The sequence below is a fragment of the Furipterus horrens genome, unplaced genomic scaffold, assembly GCF_987537825.1.
Source record: "Furipterus horrens unplaced genomic scaffold, mFurHor1.1.pri manual_scaffold_3, whole genome shotgun sequence".
Lineage (NCBI taxonomy): Eukaryota > Metazoa > Chordata > Mammalia > Chiroptera > Furipteridae > Furipterus > Furipterus horrens.
The window spans coordinates 7,536,792-7,562,169 of record NW_028327173.1 but is presented as its reverse complement, the minus strand read 5'-3'; the positions used below and the strand labels follow the sequence as shown (position 1 = coordinate 7,562,169).

Below are 25,378 nucleotides of genomic sequence, written 5' to 3'. Positions count from 1 at the left end.
GGCAATTCCTGTGTTTAGACAAAGCAGTGGGGACTGCCCTGCTCCACACCCTCCCTTGTCCGCCACAGCAGTCCTGTCTCCTTCCCAGGTGCCACCTTCCTTTCCAGATCACTCCCCTCTCCCCTTTCCCCAGGACCCCATACCCACGGACAGGGAGCTAACGTGAACTTGTGAATCCAGGGACAGGAGAGAGACAGAAGGTGACAGGTGGCTGCTCTGCTCCCCGGCCAGCCTTGGGGAAAAGCATCTTGGCACCTGGCCCTCCTTTGTCTCGGCTGAATTAACGGTCATTTCATTCATTAGTTAATCGGCTCACCAGCGATTTCCTGCGCACCTCCGCTGCGCCAGGCGGCTCAGACATCCGAGCGGCCCTCTCTCTGGGAACAGCAGCCAACCATACGTACACGTGCGATAAAACGCTCTGGCACTCGGAGAGCGTCTTCACTGGGTGCAGAGCTGAAACCACGCAGGTCTCAGGAGCCAGACTAAGTGCTTGCTACAGCCCTGTGGCCCTGTGCAAAAAAAAAAAAAAAAAAAAAAAAGTATTTCGCTTGTTCACAAATCAGGAAGGATTTCAAGACACAGAGAAGAGCATTAACCCCATGTGGGGCCTTCTCAGTGTGGGGCCCATGTGTCCTCGTGGACCTCACACCGGTGAGGCCGGCCCAGCCCACACCCAGCAGCAGCTGCCATCTGACACAAGCTTTGGACAGGCTGCCCACCTGCCTTCAATGTCTTTATCTGTGGAGTGGGTTCGTCCCTGCCTCTTGCATCACGTTGTCACGAGTGTTAGATGAATTGTATTGATAAATCGACCAGAACGGCAACTAGCATAGAGCAGATCCCCAGTAGATAATAGCTGTTATTATTCCAATAGGCTTAGAAAGGGGAAGACGGGCCCATGGGTGGGGAGGGGGGCAGTTCTAAGAGTAGCTTCACTAGAAGCCGTGAGTCAGCTGAGCCTTGAAACGCAAGCATGTGTTCCCCACAGAGAAACTACGATCTTGGACTGATTTGTCGGACTGTTTTGGTGATGGACTCTCTTCCGTGCTGTGTGTTAGGTGTATTTGTTCGCGTTAATTTGTCTTTCCTGGACACACATCCTCTGGCCCACAGACTCTGGGGCCGAGCCACCTGGCTGGCTGCCCCTCCCCCGAGCTGTGCGGCCTTCACCCCTTCACGCTCAGTTTTCCTTATCTGTAAAATGGGTGCAATCATAGCATACACCTCAATGTGTTTTTCTGAGAATTGGGCACAGAATGCCCTGAGCACCGGCTGGCCCATAGGAAGAGCTTTCTATTTTCATGGGAGGAAGGAAGCATCTAGAAGTACCTGGGATGGCAAGAATGAGCTAAGACCAAGTGGAGGAAAGACTTAACAGAATCTCTGACCTCTGTCTTACTCTGCTCGGGCTGCCATGACAATATACCGCAGCCTGGGCAGCTCAAACCACAGCAAGTTTTATGCTCACAGTTCAGACGCTGAAAGTTCTAGGCAAAGGTTTGCTGTCTCCAGAGGCTTCTCTCCTCGGCCTGCAGATGGCCGCCTTCTCCCTGTGTCCTCGCGTGGACTCTGCCCTGTGCACGCACATCCCTGGGGACTCTGGGTGGCCGAATTCCCTCTTCTTGTAAGGACACCGGTCGAGGTGCATTAGGAGCTCCCTAACAGCCACATTTTAACCTGACCATCCTTTTAAAGGTCCTGCCACCAACTGTAACCGAATTCCAAGGTGCTCAGGATTAGGGCTCCAACCTATAGATTTAAGGGGAACACAACAAGCCTATAACAACCGGCGCTCTTTGGAAATGTCAAGGTCATGAAAGACAAGGAAAGGACCAGATTAAAGGAGTCAGAAGAGGCATGACAGCTAAGTTCCACGTGTTTCTCTGGACTGGATCCCGGACCAGAAAAAAATTGTTTGTCTTTTGTTATAATGGATGTTGGTGACACAATTGGCAAAATCTGAATAGGCCTGTAGATTGCATAACCGTATTCTGTCGGTCAACTTCCTGATTTCGGGTTTTAAAAAGCGCTGTTGTTATGTGATAGTTCTTGTTTTTAAGACATACACACCGAAGTGTTCGGTCCGCCATGTACTCTCAAAACAAACAGATAGGTAGGTAGACGGTGGATGGATGGATGGAGAGAGAAAATACATGTAAAATGTTAGCTAATACATGTGGGAAGAGTACACTAAAATTCTTGGTTCCATTTTTGCAACTTCTCTGTAAGTCTTTTCAGACCTACAGTTTAAAAAATTTCAAACCCCGAGCTATGAAAACCTAGGCCGTCGGTAACCATCCAGGGGCAACAAGGTGGGGACAGGGGAGGCAGAGAAAGATACCTGTGGCGTGTCAGGCAGCCACTCTGGTCTTACGACAGCGCCCGCAAGGTCATTACCAGAACACTCATTTTCCATCTTAGGAGATGGAAGCCCAGAGGAGAAGACTTGCCGGACGTCATTTTGGGTTTCATTAGGCAGCACCCACACCCAGGCCCGCTTCCAGGTGGGACAGCCAACTCTGTCCCGCTTTCGCCACCAGCCCCCAAAGCAGCCCCACAGAAGGCCCAGCCCCTGGGGGAGGCGGGCGAATTATCGCTGGATTTATAAACCCGTGGTTTCCTCTGGGTCCCCGAACGTCAGGGGCCGTCTCAGCCCCTTCCGGCCCCACGGACCTGCAGCGTTCAGGCGAGAGGACGTAAAGACCCAACGTGAGTCGCACAAAGTGTTTTTATACACTCATGAAAAGAGTCCTTATTAGAAAGTCTTAGGCGGGAGGCAGGTGTGGGGGTTGTGACATGTCTAATCATTTCTGCAGACTCCTGGCGAGCGGCGATCATTAGCAGGTTTTGTTCTGGGCCAGTTCAGCCTCTGGGCAGGCTCAGCCTCAGCGCCACAATATGGGATCTGATGGTGATTTGCGCACAGAACTTTCCTACAAAGCAAGGTATTATAGGACGGATTAGGCAGTTCCAGAAAGCAAAGGTTCAGGCTCCCCTGTCTGGTTTTTAGAGGATTTTTTTAAAGAGGCCCATGGTCAGGGGCTCTGGGGCCTCGCCCCAGAACTGCTGTATCCTGCTGACTCAGAAACAAGCGTGCTTGTACAAAGAGATCGTTGAGTGGCTTTGTCTTTGTGATTATGTAAAAGGCATTTAAATGATGAAGATCACACCTACTGTCCCATCACGACACTACTATCTTCCAGAGACAGCCACTGTTAACATTCTGATGTGCTTCCTTTCTGCCTTCCTTCTGTGCCTGTGTATGTGTGCACGTGTGTGCATGTGTGCGGGTGTGTGCTTATGCACATGTTCATGTAGGGAGTGACAGAGAGAGAAAGACCAAGCTCCAGAGCAGAAAGAAGCAGAGAAAAGGGCATGGGGGTAAAACTGAGCTCACTGAATTCCAGACCTGCCACTCACTGACTCCATGACGTTGGCCAAGCTGCCTGACCTTCAATTCCAAGATCTAAATGGGGAAGACAGACTCCCTCAAGGGAACCGTTTTGATTAAACGAGATTAAATTAAACAAATCCGAAGCATTTCGTGTACTGCCTGACACACAGTAAATCTTGACCAAATGGTAACAAAGTAAATACGAATATGTACCTTAGGCTTTTATTTCCTTTCCCAAGGTGGTACCATACTGGCTACACAAATTTGTATCCTAACACTTTAAGGGCTTTGCTGCCAGGGCTGTGGGAAAACAGACTTCTATTCCCAGGAGCTAAAAAAAAAAAGGAAAAAAAATTACACCCTGCTCTTTAGACTAAGTTTTTTTATTTTTTAAAAGATTTTATTTATTTATTTTCAGAGTGAGGGGAAGGAAGGCAGGAAGAGGGGGAGAGAAACATCAATGTGTGGTTGCCTCTCACACACCCTCCAAGTGGGGACCCAGCCTGCAGCCCAAGCATGCACCCTGACTGGGAACCGAACCGGCGACCCCTTGGATCACAGGTCAGTGCTCAATCCGCTGAGCCACCCCAGCCAGGGCAAGACTAAATTTTGAATGATATGGAATATTGTCAATATTGCACACATGTGTGGGGAGAGTTGTTCTGGGTTTTTTCCTCTGTAATCAAGGGCCCCAGCATGAGCTCAGTAAGCACCTGAAAGGCTACATCACACCATCCAGAAGGTCCAATTATGCCATGTGTCCCAGCACTGCCACTTAAAACTGCATGGTTTGGATGGATTACTCAGCCTCTCTGGGCCTCAGTTTCCTCACCCATCAAATCCAGATGGCACCAGTTCTCCCTCAGCAGGTGGCTGGGAGGGCCATCGAGCTAACCCACATGAAGCATGGTGCCAGTGGATGCTCCGTAAAAGATAAAATAATAACTATTATTATTCAGCTTCTTACACTTAAGAGACCCATCTCCATAGGAGGAATACAGGCACTTCCGTTTGTTCCCCGCTTGGTTTTGTAAACTGACGCATGCAGTATGCCATGAGACACTGAAATAACCGCCCAAGTGGTGCCGCCAGGGCTGGCAGGGGGCCCGTGTGGCCAAGGTAACTGAGTCCGGAGTGTCTGGGCGCATGTGCAAAGCTGAAGGTCTGACGTCTGTCTCCCCCGTGAAGGCAGGGGCTGGGCCTCCCTGGGCGTCTCTGAGAGCCCTCTAGTCAATGGCAGAGATGGAATTGACTCAGTGGTGTCCGCTGCTCAGAAGCAACAGAGGGGAGACACCAGGATCCCTAGTTAGACCCCGGGAGTTCTACCTCCTGCTTGCATGTATATAAGCCTGTGACCTCAGGACCGTGACTCAACACCTGTGGGTCACAGCGCCCTCACCTGTTAGGAGCTAGAAACAGCACCCAGGGTGTGCCGGGCTCTCAGGAAACGTTTGCTCATCGTAAGGACTTCAATCCATGATGAGACCCTCACGTCTCATGGCTCTGCCTTTTCAGCTTCTCGGTGGAATCGGTCTCCCCAACGATCGTGTTTCTCGCCGTGGACATTAACTCAGTCAGTCCCCGAGAACCCATTTCCAGAAAAACTGGTGCCGCTTTTCTGAAGCTCACACCTCGCTGACTCCTCAAGTCTTCAGAGAGTGATGTTTGCTGCTTGATGGCGGCAGTCTAGGGCAGAAATGGGCAAACCGCAGTCCACAGGCCAGGTCTGGCCCCCCCAGGGATTCGGGACAATAACGGAAAGGGAACTTGCCTGTGTGCAGCCCGTGGCCTGCAGGGAACAGGAGACATAAGTCCACGGAAAATGCTCTCTAGTGTGCAGAGGGTTTTCATGGTCTGAAAGGAGCATTCTGCCTGCTTTTGGTCTTTCGTGTTTTGTGTTTTTAATGGGTCCAGTCCTATCAGCCAGGCCTCACCAAGGAGAAAAGGGGCCCTTCTGGAAAATGCTCTGTATTAGAAAGGAAAGGCGTTTGGTGAGACTTTTAAACGTCTCTGACTGTTGCTGACACGGGATTTTTCCCACAAGTCTGAAGCTGGTTGTCCCCTCTGTTTCTCAAACAACTCACCCCCCCCCCCCCGCCCGCCCCCAAAGCAGCCCATCTTGAACTTCACGGGACATGGGTTTTCTGCTGGACCAGGAGGTTCTGCAAGTCCAACCTGTTCTCTCAACGCTGCCCCTTGTCCTGCTCAGAGCTTAGTAGCCAGTCATCCCATAAGGCCATGTGTGCATGTATGTGCATACGTGTGTGTGTGTGTATGTGTGTGTAGCACACCAGGTTGTAAGTATTAAAATCCTGCTCAACAGGAGTGTCCCTCTGAGGGAAGGACCCTCCTGGGAAGTCCCTGAGCACCAGGGCCTCCGGGGTGACTGTCCCCCTGACGTTTACCTGGGAGCCATGGCCGCCTGTCTGGAACGTCCCGCGCCTCCTTGCCGCTGTCCCTGCCTCCACCCTGGGTTTCCTGCAGGCTGTTCTGGACCCAGCAGCTGGGCTCCGCTTCTAGAACACGGGTCCTGTCCGCCTCCCCTCCGCTCCCGTCACACTGAAGGGGAACCTGCAGCCATCCGCGTGGGCTCCAGTGCGAACCAACAGTGCCTGGGGGTGGCGGGGAAGGAAATGCAGGAGCTGGGGCCTGGGACTCAGCGTGTCTCACACGTGCGTGCCAGGTGACGGTGATGAGCCTGGAGAACCCAAGAGGAGCCCCGCCCACCCATCTCCTTCTCCTGCCAAGCATCCTCCTGCCACGTTACCCTCTGTCTCTCCTCTCAGGGACCTTTACCCAGATTTCCTTGGGTTTCACTCCGGTCTCTGCCCCAATGTCACCTCAGTGAGGCCTTCCCTGGTCATTCTACATAAACAGCTGCCTAACCCCCCCACTCCCATCACTCTGGCTCCCCAGGGACCCCATGTCTCTCTGCCCCCCACCCGGCTTATATTTGTCCCAGCACCCCTCACTGCCTGGCCATATAGAATGTCGGCCCCACGAGGGCAGGGACTTTGCTGTCCTTCCCGCTGCTGTCTCCCCAGCATCCAGGGCCTGGCACGCAGCAACTATGCAGCAAATATGTGGTGAATAAGTGAATGAATGAATGAATTGAGATACACATTCCACTGCCTTTGCTCCCAAGGCTTCGTGCCAGTGACTCAGTGTCTTCCTGGGGGAACAACAGGCCTGACTTCACTTATGAAACACAAGTGAAAGACAAAATTGCCAATCGCAGGATGGTGGCCGCAGAGCATTCACCCCAATGCACAGCCCTTCTGATCGCGGGGCCCTGGGCCACTGCAAGATCACATACCCACTAAGCCAGCCCCCAACTCCCCGGCCAGCCCCGACCCTTGAGCAGCTCCCAGACTGAAAACCAGCAACTACAGTGCAGTGTGATTGTGCTGGGAGGGAAGGAAATACAGTGGCCAAGAGGAGGGACCCCCTAGGCCAGCCTTGGCTGGGGACAGGGACACTGGGGACTGAGGGAGGAGTTGGGAAGAGCTTCCTAGAATAAAGACCACATGAGCTAAAGAAAACTTTGCAAGATGAAGAGGGGTTTCCTTGGCCAAGGAGAAAAGGGTGCTGGCAGGTGTGGGGTGGGCACCCAGCCCAGCTGGTCAGCCCGGGAGCACCGCTGAACGCGAGGAGGCTGATGCCTCACCAAGATGAAAAGGCCGGGCCAGCGGGCGCAGCCCCAAGTGCTGGCCTTTCCGGAGCACCGGGATCTGACCCTACTCTCCTCACCACCCTCCCTTTACAAACGAGGAAGTTGGGAATGAGAGCTGGGATCTGCATCAGAGCTGCCAGAGCCCAAAGCCAGAATTGGTGGTGGCCAGCTGGCGACAGGTGTTAAGACCTCGGTTCAGCGACCTTGGTGCTTGAGTTCTGGGCTAAGAGAGAAGTCAGAGCCAAGACTCAAATTCTACAGACTGACAGTGACCAAAAGGGAGGGGGGAGAGGAGGGGGAAAGGGGGAAAGATCTACTCAATTTATGGTTGGGGGTCCCCACACCATGAGGAACTGTATGAAAGGGTCATGGCATTAGGAAGGTTGACAACCACTGCCTTAGAAGGTCACAGAGGTAGAAGAAGTGAGCCTAAGAAGAAATGGGCTCAGAAAACAAGGTACAGAAGCAAAAGAAGGGCCCTTGGCGCTCAGGAGAGAGAGAACAACACAAGGAACCTGGCGGGGGAGGGGGAGGCCGAGGGCCGCTCTGGGTCCTCCTTCTGAGGGTGTTTATCTGGAGATCTCAGGGGCAATCTCAACAGAATACCGTCAGTGTCCCAGGTGTGTCCTTTCAGGATCGTGGTCTCTGCTGATTGGTCTGCACCGGGCAGGGGGTTATTGGTCAATGCAGCTGGTCCTGGTGTCAGCCAGGGCACTGCTCCATCTGGTTTTGCTGCTTTTCTGGGCCTGGGACAGACACACACCTGAGGCCTAGGTGTCATCCCTAGGGATTAACGCTTCAGGGCGTGGCTGTGCAAGGGTCTGCAGGGCAGTCCCATGAGGCCATTCTTCGGGCCCTGGTTCCTCCTCCGACAGGGGCCGCCTGCCTGGCGACAAGCCAGGGGAGGAAAGGGCAGGGGAGGGACCAAGCCGCTTGACCAGTGATACGAAAGGTCAGAGGGTCTAAACCACATGACCAGCAAGAGGCTAGGGGAGGAAAGGTCACCTGGCAGCGAGCTCCTTGTTGTCCCGGTTTGGCCTGTCGTTAGGCACCCGAGGCTTTCCACCCTGGGGACCTTCTGTAACCCGGTCCATCATCCAGTCTGACTGCCGAGGGCAGAATCACCCCAGACCGCTCCTCTCTGATGGGTCCTGCCTCAGCCCCAACGGCCTCTCAGCCCTACAGGGGGCTGCCCAGGCTGAGGACTGGGTGGTGGTTGGCTGGCTGACTGATGGACTGAGTGGTGAGTGAGTGAGTGAAGGCAGCCCTGCTCCTCCAGCTTCTGTTTTCTTCCCCATTCAGTACCTGTGGAGCTGACCCCCAGAGCATGGCTACAGGGGGTGGGGGGGGGAACGGGACTTCCCATTCTCGGGGAACTGCCCTGCACCCCCGCCGGATGCCACAAGGGTATAAGAAAACAGATTCAGGAAGAAAGAGAACCCCTAGGCTCTGTGAGCCAAACCCGCATGCATGTTGGGGATCTGGCACGGAGCCGCAGGGGCTTACCACTATTTTGGGTGAATCACGTGACAGCCACAGCCCAGAACAGCCCAGGAGTGAGAACTGAGTGCAAAGGAGGGACTGGTACATGCAGGGGTCAAAGAGGCACGGAAGACTGTCTGCAGAGCTGGAAACAAGGAGGGGCATGGAGAAGCAGCACCTGGAGGTTCTAGAATAATCACCCGCATGCCAATTCCTGCTCCTCCATCCCCCCTCTAGAATGCTGGTTCCAGAAGTCTAGGCTGGGAGCCCAGGAACCTGCATTTTTGACAAGCTCCCTGGGTGATCCTATATATTCTGGGAGAAACCCAAGGCTAAGGCAGACAGAGCTGAGCATTGGACCAGGGTTCAAATCCCACCTCCATCTCTTAGCTGTGTGATCTGAGTAACTTTAATTTCTCGAAGCCTCAGCAAAGTAGAAAGTAGAAGGCAAGGCTTGAGACCCATTTCCTTTTCCAGTTCTCAGCTGAGATGGTAATAAGGAAAGGGCCTGGTTAAAGGGCTACATGTGAGCATTCGTATGTTTGGCAATGGGGATGCAACAGTAAGAGAAGAAGGAGGAGAAGAAGGAGAAGGGCCTGGCTGGTGTGGCTCAGTGGATTGAGCGCTGGCCTGCAAACTAAAGTGTTGCAGGTTCGATTCCCAGTCAGGGCACATGCCTGGGTTGCAGGCCAGGTCCCCAGTTGGGGGCATGTGAGAGGCAACCACATAGTGATGTTTCTCTCCCTCTCTCTCTCTCCCTTCCCCTCTCTCTAAAAATAAATAAATTAAATCTTTAAAAAATAAATAAAAGATGGGGCTTGGCCCTGGAGATGGCCCTGGAGATGGCATGGGTGGAGGAGGACTGGTTACAGCCTGGTGGCCCATCCTGGGCCAGCAAGTTCCCCTGCGGGTCACAGGGTGGCTCTCTTGTGGGCCCACCTGTAATCCTGGAACTGGCTGCCCAGGCCTGGGCCAGAGGCGGCGCCCGCCTGCCCTGCTGAGCCCTCCCACCTGCAGCGCCCACCCTGCGCTGGGAGAGCTGAGTCATGGAAAAAGTTAGCTCTTCGGGCTGCACCCCACCTCCCTTCTCCATCAAGCCCACAAAGGCTCCTTTCACATTTTTTTGTGTGTGGGGGGGCAGACTGTGGGGCCCTCTCCCCAAGCTGGGATGTGAAATTTCAAACTTCACCCTGAAGGTAAATTCCCCACCCCCTGCCCCAAAGGAGCCTAAGGGAGGGGGTACCAAGGGCAAAGGACCTGGGATTGGGGAGGGGGCAGGAAGATCAGGCCCTGAGCAGTTCTCCCTGAAGCCAGACCACAGGGACCCTCCAGGCTGGCCTTCGAGCCAACCAGCGCGTACCCCCCAGCCCAGTGCTCCTCGCCCTCATCTTCCTCTGGGGAACTTGGAGCGGGAGCCTGAGGCTCACGGGGATGCCAGACCCACAAAACCCACATCCTGAAGGTAGAACAAGGAGAAAAAAAAAAAAGGTGTCTGCTTCCCGGCCACAGTCCAACCCCAGCTCCTCGGAGGACTGTCTGCCATGTTCCTTTTCACTCTGCTTTTGGCCCCAACCCAGTGGCTGGGAGGAGTAAGAGGCGCGCGCGCCCTGTGCAGCCTTGCATGAGTTGCGTACGTTTGCAGAGCCTCTGTTTCCTCCTGCTACCTGGGCACAGGGACCACCCCCTCCTTGGGCTGTACGGGAGATTAAGGGAGACTGTGTGTAAAGGGCCTGACATGGTGAAGCTCAGTTTGGGTTCTCAAATCTCCCTCCCACTCAAGTGGAAAACGTTAGGTAGGACCTAGTGGTCACCGGTTGGTCTAGCATCTGAGCAGGGTGCGGGTAGCCGTTTGGGGATCAGGGGACTTAGGGGAACACGCTGCTGTGTGTATGAGTCACTTAACCTCTCTGTGCCTCAGTCTCCCCACGGAAAGCAGCGGCTGTGTGGGGAAGTGTGGCTATTATCTTCAGGAGCCTTTTTAGGCCTGGAAGGAAGGTTTGCGGGAGGCTGGGGCAGCTTGGAGGTGCAGTGTCGCGTCCCAGCCACTAGGCGGCCTCGAGGATAACAGATGGGATCAGGCTGCCTGCACTCCTTCCAGTTCCAGACTTGGCGAGTTGTCTTCTTGGCAAGCCTGGCAGACACCAGCCACCGCTGGGTGGGAAGGGCCTGTCTCTCCAGGGTTAGGATTTTTCCCCCATTTTTACAGACCTGCTCTGTAGGAGGAGGCAGCCACTCCAACGGAGTCCTGGCTTGAGCGGTGGCCTGGGAATCAGAGCAAGGCAATGGCCTGCCTTCGGGTCATCTTCTGGAGGGTTGGATGGAGGCAGGAGGGAGCCTCATCCTACACCTCTTTCCTCCCTCCTGCCTGAATGGGGTAGGCGGGAAGAGGAATCAGGTCTGGATTCGGATCCCTCCCTCCTACACTTTCTGGCAGGGTAACCTGGCAAATGGGGATAATGGGATCCCATTGCCAGGTCAGTGGGAGGCTCAAAGCCTTCAGTGCAAGACAGTCTCTCATCCAGCCCCACTCTTCGAATCCCCTTCTGCTCTCCAAATAATGAGTTTCCCGATTCATCCGGAAGGAAGAACCTCCCCTGCGGATCTTGTCCCCAGAAGTAGAGGGTCTTTGCAGCAGAGGACGATGTAAACCCTAGCCTCGCCTCCCCAAATGAGCATTCCCCAAGAAGACTGTGTCTAAGGATCCTCAGCAGAACGAGCGGGCGGAGCATCAGACAAGCCGAATCCAGTGCACCCCAGCCCTGCGGAGTAAGAACGCAGGGGGTGAGGCCTGAACACGTCTCCCTGAAGAACCGCTGCCCCAGATTACAGGGCAGCTCCCTGGCTCACCCTCTCTCCTCCTGGCCTGGGCCCATCAGGGGCAGCAGGAAGCAAGTCCCATCAGCACTTTTAACTGGGGCTGCTTTTTAGTGAGTCACCTCCCAGACTTCCTGCAACAGACAGCTCCAAATAGCTGGGTCCCACCCTCCAGCAGGGGAGGCGTTCTTCATGTCTTCATGGGAGACAGCAGGAGGTTGCAAGGTGGGTACCCACCTAGGGCACCCCAAGGAGACCCAAAGAGAGAAGTGGCTGCCAGCACAGCACAGGGAGCACTGGGTTAGGACGTTTTGTTTACAGGCTTTTGTTATTAAGGAAATTGCTGTCAGTCAAGGTAATTCTAGCCCAGAAGAGCAATAAATATGCTCCCACCTAATCTTATGGGGATTTTATTGGCACCTTGGGGGCAGAGGTTCCTTTACCCTGCCCACCTTTCCCCCTCAAAGCAAAACCCTGCTCCCCAGCTGTTTCCCCCATCAATGCGAGAAACTCAGGGCAGCTTTAGAAAGTGCACTCTAAGTGAAGACAGAAGACGTCTGGGCAAAGGTCGGGAGAGGCTTCCTGGTCCTACCTGCAGGCAGGGGGATGACCAAATGCCCTGAAATAAACCCTGGGCGACCCGAACACAGGGGCAGTCACCTGGTCCCCAGGCGCCCTAGCTCGGGGATCCCGCGTCCCGGACAAGGAGGAATGTCTCGAGGAGGGAAGCTGGTTCGCAGGAGTCGGTTCCAGCGTGTTGGAGTTACCGCTGCGAGCCTTCAGAGGCACCGCCGGCAAGTCCCGACTTGCAAAAAGGGGAGCCGGCCCCGGGAGAACTCAAGTCGGAGCAAGCCAGTGTGCGCGCCCGTGCGCGCGCGCGCGCCCCGCGACAGCGCAGGGGGAGGGGAAGCAGCGGCAGCCACTCAGAGGAACGGGAGTGAAGCCTCCGACCAACTTTAACTGTCAATCAGACTTAATGGGGTATTAAAAAAAATGGGGGAAAAAAAGGCCGCCCTCTAGCTCCGCGCCGCTGCCGCCCCGGGAGCGAATGAATAAGGCGGCGCAGACGCGGGCGTCCGATCCACGCGCACTCCGCACCCAGGCCCTCTCCAAGTTGGAAAGGACAAAAAGAAGGCAATAAATGCTAACGAGGGAGAGAGAGGGAGCCGGATCGAGCGGCAACTCCCAGACTCTGCTGGAAGAGAGAGGGAGGGAGCCGGAGAGAGCGAGCGCGCGCGAGGGCGAGCCATGCACGTAAAGAAACTGACACCCGGACCCCCCACTTCTGCTGCACGTTGCTGGCAATCAGAGCGCGTTTAAGCAATTTCCTGAGCCCAAGAATAGCAATGAGTCGGGAGACTTTCGCGGGCTGAAATTGGGAGCTCCAAGCACTTTTCCCCCACTTTTTTTTTTTCCTGGAGAAGGGGTGGGGGTGCCGCTACAATTTGGAAAACAGCTTTTTTTTTTTTTTTTTTTTTTTTTAATCTTGCACTTTGAAACCGCGGGGCTGTAGCAGGGTGCGCGCGCGTGGCTGGTGCCCTCTTTTCCCTCCCTGCCCCTGCCTTAACTCCTCGGTCAGCCTGTAAACATTACCTGAGAATTCCCCAGCCGAAACGGCGGCAGGGGCAAGAAACTTCTTGTTGGAACTTCCCACCTCCGGCTTCCCCTCCACCCCTCTTACTATCCCAACCTCTGAGACGCTTTTTTTTTTCCTCCCCAGGAGGATTTGTCTTCTTCTTTTTTTTTTTTTTTTTCCCCTTCTTTTTCTCACCCGGTGCTTTGCATTTTGGGAAGAGGTGATTTCAAGAGTGGCCAGGTGGGACGCCTCTCTTCCCCTCATTCAGTTTATTTATTATTGTTCGGGGTGTTTTATTTTTTCAATTCCTGTTCGGACCGGGGACTTTCGCCCCCCGCCCTGCCCGGCTCCGCGGCGCGGAGGATGGTGTGGAAATGGCTGGGCGCGTTGGTGGTGTTCCCTCTGCAGATGATCTATCTGGTGGCGAAAGCAGCCGTCGGACTGGTGCTGCCCGCCAAGCTGCGGGACCTGTCTCGGGAGAACGTCCTCATCACCGGCGGCGGCAGAGGCATCGGGCGCCAGCTCGCTCGCGAGTTCGCAGAACGCGGCGCCAGAAAGGTACGTGGGCAGTGCGGGTCCAGGGGGTGGGAGCCTGAAGGTGAGAGGGACCCCGGGAGCCGGGCGTGTGCCCACCTGCCGCCGCTGCTGGAACCCGCGCCTGGGGTCTCTGAGAGTCGCCAGCCGCCCCACTTCTCTGCGCCACCCGCGACTGCTGAGCTAGTCAGTTTCACCTTGTAAATTTCCCGGGCACCAGGACTGTCTTTTTTGGCAGGTCCGAAGCTGATCCGCTCCTTTAGGATAGGCAGCTGGCTGGCTGTTCACCCCCACCCCGAAACTTGGGAGACCCACCCATTTCCCACATTCCTCCCTCCGGGAGGAAGGTGTTGTGTTCCCCTCCTCACTTCCCCTCTTTGCCACCACCCTGGTGAGTGCGGGGTGTGTGCGCTCCTGGGCAGAGCTGGGAGCCAGAGTCTGCTAGCTGGCTCTTGGTATTTTCCTTGGCAACCCGCTTCCCAGCCCCAACCTGGGCAGCTGAAACCCTGCAGGCACGTAGAGAGGGGCTACTTGGTTTGGGTTTGAAAAAGGGGAAGCGGTCGTTGATGGTGTAGCCTGACCTGACAGGCACTTGCAGGCCCAGGTGTTTGGAAATCTGGAGGGAGGGGGACAGGGGCACCGGCAGCTGATAAAGAGCCCTTGTTCTTACCTTCAGCCCTGTCCCCTACCCACCCAGCCACCCTCCTCAGAGGAGGCCCTTTTCTCCAAGCTCTGCCTTTTAACGTGTCGTCCCAGCACCTTTTCCTCCGGCTTCCCCAGACCTGGTGCCGGGGAGTGAGGAGGGTGAGCCGGCTGTCACCCAACTCCGACCCAAGCTGGCTGACTCACCCAGCCCCGAGAAGAGGAAGAGCAAAAACAGGGAATTCGTTTGAAACTTAAACTGTTGGGGCGGGGTGGGGGTGGGGGGGGGGGGTGAAAGGGCCAGCGGAGCCAGCTGATCTGACAGGGGGCCACATACCTCGGAGATTAAGTAAATATGTACTGTAGAAAACCAAACCTGCATGTAATTCCAGGTTGCTTTTGTTTTGCTAAATACTGCCCTCAGATTTACAATTCCTCGGGGGTGGCTGGGATTGGGACTGAACTTTGGAGCCTGAGCTATCAGCCAAAGCTGATTGCCATTAACTCTTCCTTCGCCGGCCACCGGGGGCCCGTCCTGGCCCAGCGAGCTGGGGTCCGCCGTCCAGGGCTCCTGCTTCTCCTTGGGTGGTTTGCACAGCTGCTTGACCTTGCAGTTGGAGGGGAGTTCGGAAGTGTTTTTAACCCTTGGACACATGGAAAAAGGAGAAGTAAGACTTGCCCTCAGCAGTTTCATTTCCTTGGGGTGATGCCCCGTGCGTGGAAGGGCTCCCAAAGCCCTCTGTGGAGGGGGAGCCGTCAGGAGGGCAGATGAGGGTGTCCTTGCAGGGGGACGTGAGTTTGGGACAGTCGCGTGTGATTGTCATTCCTCAGCCATCTGCATCCCACAGGAACTTTTCTTCTGACTCTTACAGCTGGCCCGAGTCCTGGGTCTCTTTTCCTGCTCTTGTAACTGGCTGCAGTAGGCATCCGAGGAGCCCTTTTAGCCGATCTGGAAAAACTTGACTGACTATAAACAAGCCTAAATTGAAAGAAGGATTTGACATTGGGGGAGGAAGGCAGGAGAGTGCAGAGTGCTCTGGGAACCGCGCCCACCTCTCTTGGAATGGACTGTCTCTTCCAGGGAATAAACCCAGGGCCAATTAGAAGTCTGTCTTAAATTGGCATCAGGCCCCCAGAAGCAGTCAGGATGACCAGGGCACTCCCTGTAACTCCTCCTGGTCTGACCAATGACTGGAGCTACTTTTCAATGAGCGGCCCTCTCACTGTCATGGTGGGAAATTTGGAATCCAAGGCTTCCAGGCTGAGTCCGTCTGGGGCCGGTGAGAGGGCCTTGGGACGATCTCCAGACCCAGGAGCGTTTGGGGACCAAGGGCAAGGGTTGTGGAGTGGGGCCTTTCCCGGAAGACTGCTGAGTGGGCTGTGTGAATGGCAGGCTTGGGGGAGCCTTGGAGCAGCTGGAGAGAGCTGGGGAGGGCTGCAGCCTGCACAGTCTGCAGAGAGTCTGGGCAGGTGACAGTGTGGAACCGTGGGTGCCTGTCCTTCCTTGGGTGGAAGAAGAGGCTGCCTCTGTGAGCCCTTCCAGCTTGAATTTGGAGGGGAAGATCCCCCAGAGAGAGAAGTACAGAATCTCTGCAAACAGCTGGCACTTGGAGCAGAGGTCTGTTTACTTTTTGTGGGGGGGTGGGGGGGTGGGGGACACAATCCAGTTTCACATAATGACCTTGAGTCAAACGGGATTTGGCAATACTTGTGGGCAGCAGCGTGCCTTAGGCTGTAAAGGTGACCCACACAGGCTCCAGGAATCAGAAATCTCCTCACCTGGAGACGCAGCCCCCTCCCCACCATGCACCAAGGTTACCAAGGCAGGGCCATGGTTAGGGTCTCTCAGGGGGAGGCTCTCCCTTTTAATTTCCCACATCCTCCTAGAATTCCTCCCATGAAAGCATTTATAGAGCTTGGGCCTGTGCCCCCCCCCCCCCCCCCGCCCCCAAGGCTCCTGGCTAGCTAGTCAGCTGGCCCAGCCTCCAAAGTTTCTGACCTTGACAGGGTTTTAGTAGGAGGAAGGGAAGGAGGAGGAGCAGATTGTTTGTTTGGAAGTATTTGCAGTGGCTGTTCCAGCCTTTGGTCCAGTATAAGGAAGTGGCTGGACCAGAGCCCTGGGCCATGACTGCAGGCCTGTGGGGACAGGGGCCACATACCCGGGGGACCCCTCCATCAGGGAGGGGCAGAGCTGGGACTCAGGGACTCAGGTCAGGGAGGCGGTATGAGAACTGGCTTGTGGTTGCCTCTGCCTTGCCGTCCTTGAGTTTAGAGTCCATGGGTCCATAGCCCTGTTCCTAACGCAGCTAGCCAGGAACTAGCCTCTTATATAGATTTATGGACCCTGTTCTCCATCACATCCATTCAGCAAATCCCATTACTCTTCCCATTCCTGACCCTGGGGCAAGCCTAGGCCCATCTGCCCCCTGACAGCAGTCTTTGGGAGACCTCAGCAAGCCTGCTTTGTGTCTGTCAGGTACTGATGCAGCTCTGGTCCAGGTTGTGGGGGGAGTGCGGGGTGAGTACAAGGAAGGTGAATAAAGACACAGAGACGTGGCCAGGCGCTCCCAGTCAAGGCACAAATTGCAGTGTGCTTTAGTCTCCTATGGCCATAGCAGATTGCCACTAACTGGGTGGCTTAGAACAACAGAAATGGACTCTCTCTGTTCTGGAGGCCAGAAATCTGACATCGAGGTATCGCCAGGGCCCCACGCCTCCAGAGACTCCAGGGAACTCCTGGTGGCTCTGGGTGTTCCTCTGTGTGTCTCTGTGTCCCCTCATCTTCTTCTAAGGCAGCAGTTCTCAACCTGTGGGTCACGACCCCTTTGGGGGTCAAACGACCCTTTAACAGAGGTCGCCTAAGACCATCGGAAAACGCATATATGATTACATATTGTTTTTGTGATTAATCACTAGGCTTTAATTATGTTCAATTTGTAACAATGAAAATACGTCCTGCCTATCAGATATTTACATTACGATTCATAACAGTAGCAAAATGACAGTTATGAAGTAGCAACGAAAATAACTTTATGGTTGGGGGTCCCCACAACATGAGGAGCTGTATTAAAGGGTCGCGGCATTAGGAAGGTTGAGAACCACTGCTCTAAGGACACAGTCATTGGATTTAGGGCATGCACGCAGTTCAGGATGACCTCATCTGGAGATCCTTACCCCATTCCATCTCCAAAGGCCCTTGTGGATGGAAAAGGGGCCCCGTACTAAACCTGACAAGCTCTGGGGAGGCCAGCATGGTGGGCCCTGCAGACTCGGGCAGAAAGTCACCACACAGGACGACCTGAACATAAAAATTCCTAACTAGAAGCAGATCATGGTGATAGTCACGTCCTGGACCTGGAGCTCCCTTGACAAAGGTCAGTCTCTACCTTCACTGAGCCTGGCTGTTGTCATTTTGCATCTGAGGTAACATACTTTGGAACTGTCAGAGTGATCTCCTTTTCCAGGACCCTCAGGGAACACCCAGCACCCTAGGGCCGAGACCACAGAGCCCCTCCTGTTATCTTCTTGCCTGAATACCATCTCCCTGTGCTATAAATGCCCATCAGTGGATTTCAGGGAACCCTCCTTACCCTCTCCTTTGATTCTAATGTAAAAGGACCCCTGGTCCGCCATTCTACCAAAGCCTTTTTTTCCATCCATTGAGATTTCGCTTCCCAGCGATTGTTGTCCGTTTGGCTCAAATAAACTCATAAAAATTCCTCTACAGGTTTGGATGTTTCTTACATCAACACCCTATTTCCAAATAAGGTCACTTTCTGAGGTTTCAGATAAACCATGACTTTTGGGAGGGGTGAGGGCACTACAGGGAGGAAGCCCTGTGGGGCTGCTCATCGAGCTCAGGGAAGCCTTCATGAAGGAGGCAGCATTGGAGTGAGGCCTGAAGAAGGTCAAGAGTTTCAACCAGAAGGAATGTGAGAAGGGAGGGAGATCCAGGTGCAAGCAAGCACCTGGTCAAAGGCTGAGAACCTGGCTGAACTTGGGGGAGGGAGGCAGAAGGCAAAGAAAGAAAATTTTGCGGAACTTGGGAGGTAAGCGAGGCGTGTGTGTATCTCAGACTTTGAGTTAGGCGGGTACTGATGAGAATAGGAAAAAGGACAAAGAAGAGAGGGAGTCAAGCCTAGAGCCATCAGGAAAAAGTCCTGCCTTGAACAACTGATGTGTCGTGAAGATCCCCAAGGCTGGGGTGGCCTGGGAGGCAGCAGAGGTCCAGTTCCCCCATCTTCACCCTGAATGTAGCTTTGCTGGGGATTTCTGGGAAGAGTCCCAGGCTCCTATTTGGGAGCAGGCAGGTAGGCTACCTGTCCTACCTGTGGCATCTGGAGAAAGTCTTTCAGCCTGCAGTATCCGGTCCCAGGGTTTCAGACAATGGGCCTTACAATTTGGGCTACCATCTCAGGAACAGACAAACACCTCTCTCCCATACTACCCCACCTCCTTCCCCTGGGAACAAAATCAGCCTCATCTAAGGCCATGTCCCCTGTGGCCTGGCTCACCTGGGCTGGGATCCCAGAAACTGGGGTCTAAACAGGGCTCTTCTGAGACCCTGGGAAAGTGGGTACCTGCTCGCCTATGAAATGATCAGAGGGGATTGCTCTGATCCCAGCCTACTCTAAAATTCTCACATTGTACATCAGCCATCCCAGGAAAGAAACCAATTGCCAAACTCCTTGAATTACAAGGAGACTTTAGCAAAAAAAAATTTGTCCTCATGGCTGCCGATCTCAGCCTTTTTTGCGAGCCATCAGATTCCACTTAATGAAAAATAAGCAACTCCGTTAGAAAATGCACCCTCCGTGGGTAGGACTCCCAACGCTGCCCATTTCTAAGCTACCCAGCAGCCACCGGGTAGCCATCTGCCATGGATAATTTCTTCTCTTGTAGGTGATGTTCGTATTTTCAACATGTAGCCTTCAAGGGACAGAGGGGTCTAAGTTTTCCAACTAGCATGTCAAGCAGAACTTCCTGTGTGTTACCCTAACTTCACCAAATTGTTTGGGCTTCAGAGAATGCGCCGTAGGTCCAGGAACACTGACCTGAGTCAAGACATCCCACTTTGGTCTACCTGACCCCCCTGGTACCTCTCGTTCAGACTCCAGGCGCTTCTGAACGTCTCGCTTTTCGGAGCCGAGGGCACTTGTTGACCTCTGCGCAGGGCCCTTCCAATCTTCTTGGCGTGATGTCTGTCCTCTTTCCCTCCTCTCTGGTTTCTTCCCATCTTCTCATTGTGTGAGGTGTCACCGAGAAAATCATCTGGGCCCTATTAACGAGAAGTTAGCTCTTACCCTTTTCTATCCTGGAGAGAGATCTGGTTGTTGCCATCATTGCCACTTGTCCTTGAAGGCCTGGCCCCAGCCTGCTGCCCTCAAAATCCAGCAGAGTTCTGGCCTCAGTGCAGGAAGGATTCAGACCCAACACGCTCTCCTTTGTCTTTGGGCAAAAGCAGGACCCCACCTAGAATGTTATAAGATGTTCTCCTTGTTGGCTTTAGAAGACACAGTCTGAAACATAGGCCAAGCATATACGACACGTGAAAAGAAATGCTGGAAACATGATTCCGATGACCCGCACAGGTTAGTTAGGACACGGTTGAAGCCAGACGAACGGGAGAGAAGCGAGCCTCTTTAGACGCGGCGTTCAGACGTGCGCTCGTCTGCTGTGCGCCAGTGGGGGCCCGGAACGGAGCGCCACATACCAGAGCAGGCTCGGCAACGGGCGGTTGACGGGACTCACTCAGTCATTCAACAAACCTGCCGAGCCCCTCCTGCGCGCCAGGCACCGTCCTAGGCGCTGGGGATACAACAGTGAGCAGTGAGTGGTGCAGACGAACACCCCCACTGGGGCTGACAGGTTGGCGAGGGGCAGACAGATAACAGACAAGGGACATAAAGTAACACGTTCAATCGCAGCAAGCGCGGAGGAGAGAGCAAAGGAGGCGAGGCCCACAGATGAGACCATGGTGGGAAAGGGGGGCACCAACTTCCAGGCAGAGAGAAGAGGGGGGACCGAGGAGAGAATGTGCCCAGCTCCCCCACCCCTGCCCTGCCCCCAACCCCACCCTGCTCCCTCACCCACCACACTCTTCCCTTTCACTCGCTGTGTTCTGGCCACACTGGCCTTCTCACAGTTCCCCAAATACCCTTGGGCTCCTAGTGCCACGTGTGGCTGTAGTACTGTGTGTGCCTATGGTACTGCACATGGCTGTAGTACTATAGTGACTGTCGTATCAGTGTGACTGTGGTACCGTACGTGACCGTGACACTGCACATGACAGACACAGTATGTGACCATGGTGCCGCAGGTGTGGTCAGCAGCCCATTTCTAGTTGCTGGTGAAGGGAGTTGCCCAAGATGCTTGGCCTGAGTTAGACTTGGAACCTGGGATTCCCAGCTTAAAAACTAGGGCCTTTCCTGCAGGAAGAAAGAACTTAGCCTGGCCACTGACCCCGTCAGGGTTATGGAGAGGTCAAGAGGCAAGCTGTGAAATAATGGGGCCTGGTCTACTGAAGGTTCTGGAAAAAGATTGATAAGCAGTACAGGAATCAACAGGATGGGGACAGGATGTAGTTAAAAGTACGTTTACAAAAACATATTTTTAAATCACTGGGTAGCATTATTTGCATACAATGGCTGGGCTACTTGCCAGAGGATTAAGGTAGTCGGTGGTTATCAGGCTCTGCTTTAAACAACTAACTAACTGGTAAGCAGGAAACCAGCCCTATGTCATTCATTTGGCCACACAGATAGTCCCTCAAATATGCAAGGAGCAACTTTCGGGGGTGAGTGAGTGCTAACTCCTTCCAGCCAAACCTGGCATCACCATGCTGGATCCTTTGAAGTGACCTTTGAAGAGATCCAAGAGCTTTGATAAAACAGAAGGGAGAGATCATTGTAAATTAAGGGAAATCTTAGAAGACTTCTTGAAGGAGGTGGCAACTGAGGGGGTTACAGTAAGTCTTCATCTTTTCCTGGTTATAGAACTCTTTGAGGATCTGAAGAAAGGATAAATATTGTACCAAGGAGAATGCACAAAGATATACATTTTTATATTTTTAAGGATTCCCACCCCCATGCCTATTTCAGCTCCCAGGTTAAAAAGGCCTGGACTAGATCTGATCAACACCCATCTAACTCCTTCTGGCTCAGATTTAGGTCCAAGACTGGAGCTTGAGTCAGTGGCAGGGGACCCTCTAGTGTCCTGCGACCCCGAAGCCAGGACCAAGCCCAGGATGGACAGTGCAGATTCGGGGCCTGGTGGCCCAAGCCTTTCTGACGCCACTGATCATCCCCAGCTTTGGGAAACGTGACCTTGAATTCCCTTTCAGAGGCCTCTCAGGGAAGGGGCTTGAAAATCATTTGCATCAATGAGCCGTATGGTCATTTTGTCCGCACTGGAAACAGGCTCCTGGGGGTGTTCATGGGTAACACCCTGGGCCATCTGAGCCCTGACAGCCCCCAAGGCAGACCCCAGCACCCGCTGAGGCTCTAGAACCACGTCTCCAAACTGTGTTCCAGAGCCCCTGAGAGGCCCCAGGAAGGTAGGACCACATGGAGGTGCAACAGACAGGACTCTGAGGACCCCACCTTCATTTAACGAGATTGGCTTCCGTTCCGTCTGTTCTGTAGCTTAGAATTCCACGTAAGGTTTGGGTGTGTTTGTAACGAATGCCACAGGTTTAAAGAAAAGAAAGAAGAGGCTTGAAAAGACCCGTGCTAGGAAGCCACGCTGTACACACTCCCTCCCCACTGGTCCTTCCCTGGCTCGGCGAGTGTCGTCACATTGGGTCCTTGACCTTTGGCTCTTTACTCCAAGGTGAGGAAGCTGGCACACAGAAGTGACCTCCACTTAGGTGGTGCCTTTGCCCCTCAGGAGGGGGCCCCCACGCCCACCCCACGCATATAAAACCCCAGACCCTGCTCAGCCCTCCGCCAGGGCTCCTCGGCCAACGCTAGGGAGCCCTTATTAGTCAACCGGGACTGAGAAGCCTCCCCACGGGGACCCAGCCCAAATTCAGCTCCCAGCCTTAGGAAAATGTGACGTGGTCACCCAGCCCCAAAGCCAAGGGCTGGCGGTGTCAGAGCCACCAAGACCTTTCAAATGGTAGAGGCCAAGGCACTCATGTCACCTGTACCGCACGCAGGCCAGGGCTGCTGGGAACCAGCTCCTGATCCCACAGGTCCCAGTGGGCCTCCCAGTGGCCTGCTGTGTGACCTTGGACAAGTAAAGTTATCTCTCTGGGCTTCATTTCCGCCAGCCGAAAAATGGAGGTGTGACGATTCAGTGAAATAGCATGTAAAACTCCTGGTTCAGCACGAGAACATTTGCACGAAATGGTGGCACTGTCATGTTGGGGGTTGGGGGGTATAGAGAACACCCCCTAGCCCGGCTCTGCACCTTATATTTGTTGGACCAGGTACTCTGAGGGGCACAAGGCAAACGACCGCTGGCCGGACTCGCCCCGGTTCTGGGATTCCCCAGGAAGGAAGGGGAGAATTCTGCCTGGGCCACAGAGGCCCTCAGGAATTTCAGCTCTTGACCCTTTCTAGAAATCAGTGGGAGGGACTCACTCCCCCCACAGGGAGGGCTCAGAGCCTGTTGTGACGACCGGTGACAACAGCCCCTTTCTTCACCGACAGGGCTGGTCTAATGCAGGCCCTTCTGCGGCCGAGGAGTGGAGGCTGGTCCGGGGCTGGGCCTCTGCCCTGTCCCGGCTGCCCACTCCTCTGACAGCCACCCAGCTCCCCCTACGTGGACATTAGTCATTTTCATCTCTGTGTCCAAGTAGCTCAACTGCCCAGGGTTGGGCTGTGATGAGGTCAAAGTCATGGGTTACCATGGCAACTCACCACGCTTTGTGGCTGCTTGTTGCCATGTGTCTTCTCCAAAAGATTGTAAGATCTTCAGGGACAGGGGACATGTCCTCTTACTCACTGAGTGTCCTGGCACCTGGCACGGTATCTGGCACACAGTAGGCACTTAATAAATGTTTGTTGCCTGAGCAAATGCATGACCAGTCCATCAGAGCTAGTAGAGGCTATGTTTAATGAGCACCTACTATGTGCCAGGGGCCATTCTGAGCATTTGACAGTCGTTTACTCCCCACAGTAAGTGCGTTCTGTTATCATCCTCTTTTCATGGTCAAGATTCTGAGGGTCACTAGTTTAAGATCACACAGCTTATAAGTGACCAAGCAGGACTTGAACCCAGGGTATCTGCTCTTTGAACCGGTGAGTTTTGTTGCCTCTCAAACATTCTATGAAACAGAATAGACCTTTGGCAGCCAGAGAGTCTCAATGGGTCAGACAACACTGACTACCGCTTTTCTGATGGTGGGCCTGGGGGTGTCCCCTTACATTGGTTTATTGGCTCCTGTAACTAGAAGGTCTCTGGTGCGTCTGATTCTGGGCATGGCTCACACAATACCATCAGGACTCAGTCTCTCTTCACGCAGCCCCTCTCTGCCACGTGGCTGATCACATTCGTTCCTTGGTGCTTTAAATCCCCCCAGCTTCCATCCAAGGGGACAGACTGGTGTCCTCCCCCCGGCAGCTCCTGAAGGGTCAAGGAATGGAGTCTCCCTGGCTTTGACCGGGTCGAGCCTGAAGGCACTTGTAAGGGTTCAGTGACTGATCAGCCGGCTGTGGCCCACAGGCTTGTCGCGGTGCCGGGGCTGCACCAGCCCCAGCCAAGCCATGGCATGTGAGAGTGGGGAGATGGGCTTCTGGGGGTGGGATTGGGGTGCCGTTGCCAGGAGCAGACGTCCAGTCCTCCTTCTCGTGGGAGGACTAATGCAGCTTTCAGTCACCCTAAGAGAGGACTTGCAGGAGATTCAGGACCCCCTGTAACCTAGTCCTCGGGGTCCGGTCCTGCCCGCCCCGTCAGGTCATTCACTGACATCCCCAGGTTGGAAGGTGAGATGAACTTTTCAGAGTCCAGCTGCCACCTCCCTGCCCTCCGGCAAAATGTGCAGCTGCTCAGAGAGGCCTGGCATGCTGCCAACAGACCTCCTTTGTCATTTTCTTCTGGATGTAAGGCCACTGTGACGGGAGACAAGAAAGCAAGCCCTCTGCTAGGTCACCTCCTTTCCTGCTGCGAACAGGTGAGCTGAGGGAGCTGGGGTCCTTCCAAGGTCGGGTCCTTGAAAGCTCCCAGGACCTGGGGGAGGGGACACATTTGAGCCCAGCCAGCTGGCCCGGCTCACCCTGCTCCCTCACAGGCCCCACAGCAGGTCATGGGGAGCTGGGGCCAGTGTGACCACAGAGGGCAGCCCGACCTTCCTGCAGACTGGCAGTCCTGCCAGACACACCCCTGTGAGGTCAGGCCACCCTTGGCTCCCCCAGCCCACGTCCTCACATCGAACTGAGCAAAGAGGTGGAATGTCCCCTCACCTCTCCAGGCCACTTCCCTGTGAGCACACAGCAGAGGGAGCGGGGTCCTCCGGGCACACCAGGGGCGCAGGGCGGTGTGGGCTGGGCATGCTGTGTGCCCTCCTAGGGCGCATGCTTCCTCGGCTGGCAGATCCATTGTTCTGGTTTGGCGGCTGCCTCTTGAACCTTCGTGCTGACAGATCTGTATATGTGTGTGTGTGCATACGTGTGCTCATGAACATGAGCAGGCATACCCATGTTCATTTTTTTCTTCCTCAAGGAGTCAGTACAGAATAATGATTCAGATTTTGAGCTCAGGAGTCAACAAACCAAAGTTGGCTTTTGGTTATGCTAGCTTTTCCACTCAATTGCTGCGTGGCCCAGGGCAAGTTACTAGACATCTCTGAGCCTGTTTCTTCATCTGCAAAATGAAGATTCAATGAGATAATGTATGGAAAATTCTGAGCACAAAATGTGTGCGCAGTACATGTTGGCCTTGGTGGTGAGGCTGTGGGTCAGGTATGACTGTCCACTCCCGCCCCCTCATGCACTTCCCACAGCCTTTCCTTTACGACAGAAAGGGTTCGTTTTATGTAATGCTGATAGGTTGGTGTAGATCTGCTCTGCCATCGGGAGCCCGGACTTGGGAGCAGACTTGGATTTCAATCCCAGCTCCTCTGGCTGGAGGCCTTGGGCAGGTCCCCTGAGCTCTCCCCTCCACGTATGCTTCCTCTGGTGGCTCTAACACATGACCACCAACTCAGTGGCTAAAACCAGCACACATTTATTCCCTTACTGTTCTGGAGGTCAGAAATGGGACGCGGGTCTCAGGGGGCTAAAATCAAGGTGTCAGGGCTGCGATCCTTCTGGGGAGA

At 54.4% G+C, this 25,378-nt stretch overlaps 1 protein-coding gene and 2 long non-coding RNA genes across 3 annotated transcripts in view; 2 read left to right on the top strand and 1 right to left on the bottom strand.

The window, feature by feature from the left end:
• Positions 1 to 8,425: 8,425 nt before the first annotated feature.
• LOC150014207 (uncharacterized) lies at positions 8,426 to 12,228 on the bottom strand. Its single transcript, XR_016509632.1, has 3 exons — positions 12,027 to 12,228; positions 10,761 to 11,311; positions 8,426 to 8,697 (listed from the first exon to the last, which is right to left on the bottom strand). It is a non-coding gene; the product is annotated as an uncharacterized LOC150014207 (long non-coding RNA).
• A 65-nt stretch (positions 12,229 to 12,293) lies between these two features.
• Positions 12,294 to 25,378, top strand: part of DHRS3 (dehydrogenase/reductase 3) — a 37,919-nt gene continuing 24,834 nt past the window's right edge. The window contains exon 1 of the mRNA XM_090268617.1: positions 12,294 to 13,500. Within this exon, the coding sequence (XP_090124743.1) occupies positions 13,306 to 13,500 (195 nt within the window). The 5' untranslated portion in view covers positions 12,294 to 13,305. The remainder of the gene's footprint in view (positions 13,501 to 25,378) is intronic.
• Positions 16,396 to 17,838, top strand: LOC150014206 (uncharacterized). The gene is made up of 2 exons (XR_016509911.1): positions 16,396 to 17,492; positions 17,583 to 17,838. It is a non-coding gene; the product is annotated as an uncharacterized LOC150014206 (long non-coding RNA).